Genomic DNA, 9,757 nt, shown 5'->3' with positions numbered 1-9,757 from the left:
ATATCATTTGGTAAATATTCATTAAAGTGGTTTCACCAATTAATGCAAATGGAACCCTGTCTGCAATATTAGTATTTATAAATCTAAGGACATAAAATATTAATATAAAATGTATCTCACCATATACAAATGTATGTGCTTAAAATTTTTGTTTAAAAACTCAGAGTTGCCATTATGAAATCTGTGAAATGTTACATTTTCATCCTAAATCATAGTTTTTTGAACAAGCTGAAGTTAGCTGAATTACATACCATGCTATATCAAAACTAAGCTGTGTTATAATGTTTCTGTTATAGGAGCTTTGTAACAAAGCAGTACTTTTAACCTTCTAGATATAAGTTTGACCTGATTATCAGGTGATTGCTTTCCTTATTATTATTAAAGTTAGATTCTTTACAGACGCTAGGGATTGATAAACCAGAACAATGGGCAGAAGCCAGCAAGATGAATTGCAGCAGAGTCAATGCAAAGCCCTACATTTGGATAGGAAAAATCAAAGGTTTGAATAATGTAGGGAATCATAATGAGCACCAGTACTATATGCAAAAAAATCTGGATTCTCAATATATCACAAGTTGAATATGAGCCAATGGCATGTTGCAGCTGCCAAAACAAGCAAATGCAATCTAGACCAGGGGTCTTCAAACTTGGCCCTTTTATGACTTGTGGACTTCAACTCCCAGAATTCCTCAGCCAGCATGCCTGGCTGAGGAATTCTGGGAGTTGAAGTCCACAAGTCATAAAAGGGCCAAGTTTGAAAATCCCTGATCTAGACTGTACCAACAAAAGTACAGAATCCAAATCAAAAGAAGTAATTTTCCCTTTCTGTTTTGACTGCTTAAGCTATACCTAGAATATTACATAATTTTCTGGACATAACATTTTGGAAACAACATTGACAACAGAGCATGTCCCAGAAAGGGCAAATGAGATAATAAACTGAACAAAAATGTACTGGCTATCGTTAGTCTAGAGAGAAGAAAATTGTGCAGTGCCACGATAGCTGTCTTCAAGTATTTGAGAGTCTACTCTAACACATGGAGGAAGAATTCTTCAGAGTTGCTCCAGAAGACAACAAGAAACAATATCTTTAAATTATTGCACAACAGTTTTTATTTGAACATCAGTCTAATGTCAAAAGCCATTTAACAGTGAAACAGATTGCCCTGGGGAGGGCTGTATTTGGCTGAATGGCCATCTGCTGAAGATGTTATGCCTGTGGATTCCTGCACCGATCACAGCATTGGATTATATGATCTCTTTCAACTTTATATTCTATGATTTATGATAATTATTTAGTGAATTTAGTGTGTTTTGAAGAATGATCAGCAATAACACTGAAGAAATATAAAACCTGAAGAAAGACTAGTTTACAGCTTGAATCAACTGAACTTGATAAACAAAACCTTTAACTTTAGCACACCCCTCCCCCCAGCCATTAGAATCCTGCATTGCTTGCAGGATAAGAACAAATCAAGCAAGGTGATTGTTTAAATTGAGATATATTTAAAATGCTAGAAAGTGAGATTTTGGTAATACAGCATTCAAGCCATTGAACACTTGCAATATATGTAGGCACCACTGTGCTGCAGAAATTAAGTTTAAAAATTAATGTTGCTGTCTCATTATACCAGTTGCTCATCTGTTTAAATCTACCTATAGAATCACTTGTAATGAAATCCTCCAGGAGTTTCAGGCACAACTGCAAGCAGGAAGTTATCTAGGAAGATTTTACCCTAGAGGTGTTACAAATAACCTTATATAAATGTTACTTGGGCAAGTATCTATTTTTGCATTCTGTGATCAGAAAGGTTAAAGTTTTTGTTTTAGAATAGGTGTTTTCCATCCTATTTTGACTTAGGCTTCTGCATAAAATATTATGTTGTAGTGAGTTTTTTATACAACTGTAGTACATTGCAGGAGAACCAGTTTGGTGTAGTGATTAAGGCATCACACTAAAAGTGAGAGACCATATTCTAGTCCTGTCTTAGGCATACAGCCTGTTGTGGCTCCGTCCGGTGGGTCCCTCTCATCAGAGGAGGAAGGCTCTGAACATGAAGGAGAGGAGATGGCCAGGCCTCCCTCTCCAGGCTCTTCCCCTCTGGTGCGGCCTTCGGTGCCTTCCGACGGAGAGGAGTTTGGCCAGGAGCCCGGTGTTTCTGGGATTGGCCAGGAGCCCGGTGCTTCTGGGATTGGCCAGGAGCCCGGTACTTCTGGGATTGGCCAGGAGCCAGGTGCTTCTGGGATCAGCCAGGAGCCAGGTGTATCGGACTCCGAAGAGGATACGTCTTGNTGACGGACAATTTTTGCTGGATATTCTGTTGCAAGCACTCTGGCAAGTTATCTTGGATTTATCTCTGTTTGCTGTGTATTATCAGTAAAGGCTTGGCAGGCAGCTACGAAGTTGCTGCCAAGAAATTCATTTGTCTTTGGCTGTGCCGAGCAGTTTTTCAGGCCTCGGCTGACTGGTTGGGGTGTGTGGGTCGGACGGGGGACAGAACACAGCCAGTCCTTTCTCTCAGCTCTAGGAAGGAGGCAATGGTAAACCATTTCTGAAAAACCTTGCGAAGAAAACTGCAGGAACTTGTCCAGGTAGTCTCTGAGAATCAGACGCAATTAAAGAAAAAAAAAGTATATTGTATACAAATTCTGATACTGAAAAGAGCATGTACTGTCCTCAGTTCTGCTTCTGAAAGATTAGCTGACATATTAGAATTGCAAAACTTGCAATGTTCAATCAATAAAACATTTTAATAGTACATTATTAAGGAAATGAATCTCAAAATGTACTTTAATCATTCTTATGCTGATCCATGACCATAATAAAGATTTTATTTCTTAAGAATTCAAGGTTGTTCTCCATCTAATAAGTCCCATAATTTTACAAAGTCCTTATTTTCTATACTGGTTGCTCAATAGCTGAGGATGCTTTGTTTAATGAGAGGCACATGACAAGAATGATCATTAATACAGTTTTCCTGTATTAGGGAATTCCCTGTGTTGGGAAATTTCCACTGAAACTACTGTAACTACTTTTTTTCAGAGAATGTAGTGACTGTTTAAAACTATTCTTAGTTTAATTTAGCACATCAGATATTCAGAAACAATAATGGTAATATCATTCTGAGATGCAGAATTTTTTTCCCGTGCTTACAGTACAATTTCTTGTGACTATGCTATTCAAAAATAGAATAAAATGTCAACAACAACAACAACAACAACAACAACAATAATAATAATAATAATAATAATAATAATAATAATTTTATTGTCACTTTGAAAGTACACCAATCGGCATACATCAAAATGAAATTTCATTGCATACAACTCTCAAAGAGTCACCACCTCCGATATACACTCCTTGTTCGTGGCCAGCTCAAGTTACAGATCTTCCATTTTAGTCTCTAGGGAGCGAACGATGGCAAACAGGACAGATGGAAATGGAGCTCCATGTGGATTAGCCCTCAAATTAGCTTGTATTCCTGCATGACAATCTCGCCTCCTTTCCTTTTTCTGATCTTGTCTCTTCCACCTTTTCCTTAAAGAGGCCTCACTCCTTTTTGCCCCTGGAGAATGCTGCCGCCGCCACCAACTCCTCCAAAAGCCTCTCTCCCATCCTCTGGGCCTGCCGACAGCCTCATCCAGTTCCTTCACTCCATAAGCCCCGGGATCTCTCCTCCTCTGCCTCCTTTGGAAACAGCCCTTATTTGCAATAGAATCCGTCACTGGGCCAGCAGTCAGATCTTGCTGCCGGCAGAACAATTTCATGAAGTGGCATTTGAGGGGATCAGATTATTCCCTTTCATTTTTTCTATTTGATTTAGGTCTCCGACAGATTTCTCAGAGCAAAGTTGCTGTTCTTCTGCTAGCTGGTGGACAAGGGACAAGGCTTGGTGTCTCGGATCCCAAAGGAATGTATGATGTAGGGTTACTTTCCCATAAAACTCTGTTCCAGATCCAGGCAGAGCGTATTTTAAAACTGCAGCAGCTAGCCGAAAAGCAACATGACCTTCAGTGTGTTATTCCATGGTAAGGATTTCTTGTCGTTTCAAAATGGATACATATCCTAGATGTGTTTGTGTCTGACTTTAATGAATTATGACTCTCTTGTTGTTCTGGGCAGGTATATAATGACCAGTGGCAGGACAATAGAATTGACTAAGGAATTTTTTTTAAAACACAAATACTTTGGTTTGAAGAAGGATAATGTGATCTTCTTCAAACAAGGGATGCTACCTGCCATGGACTTCAGTGGGAAAATTTTCTTGGAAAAAAAGGGCAAAGTTTCTATGGCCCCAGGTAAGCTGTAGATCTATTTGGTTTATAGGAATGTATTAGTAACTCAAGATTGAAGCAGACTTTAAAATCTTGTTTGAGTAATTATCCACAGTCTAAAAGCCTGAAGATATAGGCAGTCAATCAGATTACTCTGAAAAGGTTGATTATCTTTGCTTATTGAAGTTAGCAGGGATCTCTGCATTAAAATGAGCAGAACACAAAGTTATTTCAGTAATAAATATCTTCCACAGCCAATATTTTAACAATCCATTAAATTTTTTGCATAAAAACAAATAGGAAATAATATTGATTTGAAAACTTTATTCAACAGTAAACAAGTATAGGTAGTCCTCATTTAACAACTGCAATTCTTTCCAGAGAAATGGTCACTAAGCAAGCCATGTGGCAGAGAGATGCTATGAAGATCACTGAATGCTGCTATCTCATTCAGATCAAATTCTCATGCAGCAATGCCGGCATTACTGCTACTGCAGTGTGTGTTGTTGTCAAGTGCAAAAATTTGGACACAGGTGTGCACATTGGTCAGAAAATGATTTTTTTTTATCACTTACCATGTTTATTACTGTGATATTTGCAAATACTCACTATCTGAAGCAGTTATTAAATGAGGGCTACTTTTTAGATGCAGAAACAAAATGTTCCCCATTCATATTGCAAACCTTTCCACATCTGTATGTCGAATGTAGCTCGAAAAAAGTCAGAAATACTAAAAAAGAAACAAAAAAATGAAGACATAATAAAAAGTATAATTTTCTTTTCTTTCTAAAGATGGCAATGGGGGTCTGTACCGAGCTTTAGGGGCTCATCATATCATAGAGGACATGAAACATCGAGGAATTGGCAGCATACATGTCTATTGCGTGGATAATATTTTGGTAAAAGTTGCTGACCCTCGGTTCATTGGTTTTTGTATACAGAAAGGAGCAGACTGTGGAGCCAAGGTAACAAGTCTTTACAGTGACTAAAGAGAATGAGTTGTGTCCTCCCTTTCTTAATCTTTATAATATAAAAAATATTTGGAAAAAATAAATAACCAAGAACTGTATTGCTATCGTGCCGAATATTCTACAACATATTTCTTGACTGCTGGTTCCTTTACTACTGTTGGTTACCCCTAAAAGGCAAAAGATAATTACCACTTCAGTATTTTCATTGTCCATTCTAATGCTGGTTGATGTGCCTATTATCGTTAGCTTGGGCTTTGTATTTAATCTTAATTCCATTTTTTTCATTGTGCTCCTTGACTTTCATTAATAGAATCTATATTTTCAGTTAATTTCTATGGTCTATAATCCACGTAATAGCTTTATTTGTTTTCCTCTTTTTCCCATAATGTTCTCTTTTGCCAACCTTAAGTTAATACAATTCTTGTTGTTTTGATAGATAACAATTGGGTATAAATTTTTTTCTAATATTTCTACAGATAATGATCACATCAATATAATATTTCTTTTCTATCTAGTCATTCTGGTTGCCTCATCATAGATCCTGTTTACAGTTCTTGTTTACATTTATTTTTCCCACAATGTCCAAGACATTCTTACTTAATTCTTACTTAATTACATTTAAATATTTAAGTCTATTTTTCTCATATAAGCTATCCCAATACTTTTACCTTTCTTAAGGAATAAATAAGACTAAAAAAAGAAAAAAGAATAAGAGTAAAGAAAAATAAAAAGATAGTATACTACTTAAAATACATGTTCCTCCTAAACTAATACATAATTATTTCCAAAATTTTCCGTTCTGTTTTACCATGATTAAAATATGTTTAATCTTTAAATATTCCATTTAATAAATCTAGTCATCTAGTCTTTTAACTCTTATTCAAAACATTTTTTATCCATTATAGTTTTCTTAAAGTCAATCACGTTTAAATATCTAAAACATTTCCTTTATATAAGCCATTCCAACTTTTTTATATTACTCATATCAAGAAATAAAATAAGAAGAGAGAAGAAAAAGAGAGTACTATGTTACCTGAGGGGCTCATCCCTCTTAAAATAAAATTCATATCCAAAATCCTTCTATTTCTTTAACCATATTCAAACAGCCATTTCTTTTTTAAATATTCTCTCTGATAGGTCCCATCATCTATTTTCTTAATATTCACTTTAGCCTTTTTCTTTTGCCCAGTATCTTTCTTAATCAATATGTTTTGCTGAATCAAAGAATCTTTCCACATTCTTGTAGATGTTACTGTAGATATAAAAAAGGTAAGTCAAGTACAATGTTTTATAGAAGGCTTTTGCCTTTCATGTTTGTTGAAAATCTCTCCATTTTTCGTGGTGTTCCTGACATCTCTGCAGTCCATTTTGTCCATTCTTTTTTCTTGTCCTCAAATTTGTTTTGTGGTCTTAAAGTATAAGTTGTTTTTTCCATATCCAATATTTCTTGTGATTTTTTTCCACTTGAATTAAATCATACTTCTTTGTTTTGTTAGGTTCCATCTTTGAGTCTCTATCTTCGAATTTGTGTTCAGTTATCTGTTTTATCTGCTCCTTCTCTGTTGTTGTTTTCTGGGATTTTTTGTTGTAAAGTTAAATTGGAGATGGATTGGTTTACATTTTCAAAGTTATTTTGGATTTCTTTGTGGTTTGAAATCATTGTTGTTTGAATAAGTTGCAGCATATCATATATCTCCTCTTGTTTTTTCTTGATAAGTTCTTTCTGCAAGTCTCTGATTTTCCATGATAGCCAAGAATCAAGGTTTTCTTTTCTCTGCAAATAGCTTTGGAGTCACAGTTAAGTAGATATTTGTAATCCAGAGAGTTCCAAAAAGTTTTTTTTCCTGAAGTTTATAATTATCTCTTTGTCTGCAGCCCAGATTGTTTTCTTTTTTGTCACAGCTGTTCTCTATTGTTAGAGCTTTGAAGGTCACAGATTAGTTTTTTCCAGATTTTGCCAAGTCCTGTATGAAAGCCATAGCTGTCATAGTCTTCATCCACCACTAGATTTCAGCTCCAGTTCATTTTTCAATTTTCAAAATAAACAGTTGTCTTTAAAATGAGAATCTTAACTATTCAGCAATTTCAAACTTATCCAAATTTAGGTTTTATATTCATTTCATTTCTATGTATTTTGGTCCTCCATAAAAGGTTTAATTTGCCGCTTCTGTTAGTAAAAGGGTGGGGCAAAGATCCCCCTCCTTCACTTTCGGAGGTTTTTTGCCTCTTGGGATTTTTCCCCCAGGAAATTAGTTGATAAGTAGGATAGAGAAAATCAATGTTCTTACCCAGATACAGACACACTGTTTACAATCAGCTTAAAGTAGTACTTTTTGACTTCGGTTGCTTGTAGCTTGGGCTAGACTCTGAAGTTAGGCTAGCCTTTCTCCTGCTGGTTTCTGGAAGGCTTCTCCCGGACCGATCGGGTTGACCGCCATCTCTCCATGATCCACGGGACTTCCTTCTTTGCTGCCTCTTCGGGGCAACTTCTACCACACTTAGGGTCCCCTAACAGGAAGAAAATCAGTTGTGGTGCATGGAGCCCCAAAATCCCTTGGCTGCTACACTACTGCGCAAAACCGGAAGTTAGTGAATGTTTTTTAAATGTAAACCCAGACAACACACTGTTTACCAAATATTAAGGTGACTATGTTAAAAAAATCAATAAAATATATTATAGAATCTATATTTTCATCTATCAGAGAAGTGTCATCAGCATGTCACAGGCTATTGATGTGTCTTCCTCCAATTTTAAAAGCTCATTTATATTTTCCCAATCCAACCTCTCTCAGTATATATCCAGCATAAATGTAGAGCATACAGCATTGTCTCAGTCCTTTGCTGACCTGGAAGCAATCTGTCACATGTTCCATCCAGATTGTGATTGTAGGTTTCACATAGGAATTATGAGACATTCCGGGATTCCCATTTTCCTAAGAACATTCTGCAGCTTGACCTGATTAAGACAACTATACACTTTTCTGTAATCCATGAGGCATGTATTGATTTCTTTTTGGTATTCTTTGGCTTTTTAAATTATTCAGCATGCATCAGCCATAATATTTTGTACTCCTTGGCTTTCTATAAAGCCAGTTTGAGCGTCTGGCACCTCCTTTCCATGTATGGTTCTAAGCTATTTTGGGTGATCCTAGGCATTATTTTGCTGGAATGTGAAATTAAGGATATTGTATAGTAGTTTGCACTCATTGTTAAGTCTGCTTTCTTTGATAATGGTATGTAAATTGAACTCTTCGAATCTGCTGGCCATTGTGTCATTCTCCAGATTTGCTGGCATCATTTTGGTTAGAAGTTTTACTGATTGTTACCTATTCTGTTCTTTGCTATAATTCTGTGGCTATTCCGTCCATTCCTGTAGCTCTCTGGCTTGGTAAGTTCTAATCACAGAGGTTCTTGTTAAAAGGGAATATATTCTAAGATATTCCAAGGAATTATCTTGGATGTTGACATCTCTCTTTTGATCTTTGTTTGATCTTTCTTAAATCAGTTACCTTCTATCTATTAGCTTCCCCTAGCATACCAATTCAGGGTCAGAAACTTCTTCTGATTTTAGAATTCTATAGAATAGAACAAAATTATAGTGAATTCATAATCTTTTAAAAAAGAATTTATCCAGAGTTGCTTACTTTTTATTCTGAGATAAAAAATAAGAATGGATGTGTGTTTTAATTATGTCTGTTTGGTTGATTTGATTCACTAATAATTCACAAGCTATTTAGTAATACAATATCTGCTCTTTTTGTAAATTAGTTTCTTGGTTAGACTGGGAAGCCATATCCATAATAGTAATAAGAAATTCACATGGATGCAATGAACAGAAATTACCAAGTTTGGCAGGAGGATTGCTTTATGATTACTTTGCTATGACACCCTCATGTGGTGAGAGAGAATGTGTCTCAAAGAGAAAAACAATTAGAGCTGGCAACTTTTGTAATATTACAGAGATTGTTTTGGTTGATGCAGCTTCCCAGTTTGGAAATTTTGGTAGAGTTCTTTCTGACAGAAGAACCATCATATTCTTCATTTGCCAATTGATATGCATATTCCTGTTGCTAAAATGAAATGTCATAAAAGTCAATTTAAACTGTGCTAAACTGAAAACTTGAGGTGCTAATATGAATATTGGATTTCAAGAGCTTCTTGGTGAGTTTTATCTTACACATCTTATAGCCATGACCTACAGAGATATTTCAATACAATCCATATTCATCTCTGACAGTCAAAATATGACTTTTGTGGTTAAATTAGCAACACTACTAAACTGTTTTGGAACTCTCTACTTTTTGCTTTAAAACATATCTTTGCCATTAGTACATACAGTATTGAAAGTACTGAAAACTCTGACATTGTCAAGATCTGTTGTATTTCAACCATTTTAACAATGTGGTAAAATACTTAAAAATTATTTTGTTTTGTCAATGCTCATTGAATTGCTATAGATCATTTGCATAGTTTGATCCCATCATTTAAAGTTTTCTTCTCTATGCCAATAT

General features: G+C 35.6%; 1 protein-coding gene across 2 annotated transcripts in view; it reads left to right on the top strand.

Annotated features, from left to right (window-relative positions):
* Nucleotides 1-9,757, top strand: part of UAP1 (UDP-N-acetylglucosamine pyrophosphorylase 1) — a 30,581-nt gene that overhangs the window by 2,977 nt on the left and 17,847 nt on the right. For both annotated transcript variants that reach the window (XM_015832014.2, XM_015832015.1), the window contains exons 3-5: nt 3,825-4,029; nt 4,124-4,299; nt 5,068-5,240. In XM_015832014.2, coding sequence (XP_015687500.1) covers nt 3,825-4,029; nt 4,124-4,299; nt 5,068-5,240 — 554 coding nt within the window. The remainder of the gene's footprint in view (nt 1-3,824; nt 4,030-4,123; nt 4,300-5,067; nt 5,241-9,757) is intronic.

Source organism: Protobothrops mucrosquamatus, unplaced genomic scaffold, assembly GCF_001527695.2.
Source record: "Protobothrops mucrosquamatus isolate PMUCROS unplaced genomic scaffold, P.Mucros_1.0 scaffold_294, whole genome shotgun sequence".
Classification (NCBI taxonomy): Eukaryota; Metazoa; Chordata; class Lepidosauria; order Squamata; family Viperidae; genus Protobothrops; species Protobothrops mucrosquamatus.
This window is presented reverse-complemented; position numbering and strand designations above follow the sequence as displayed.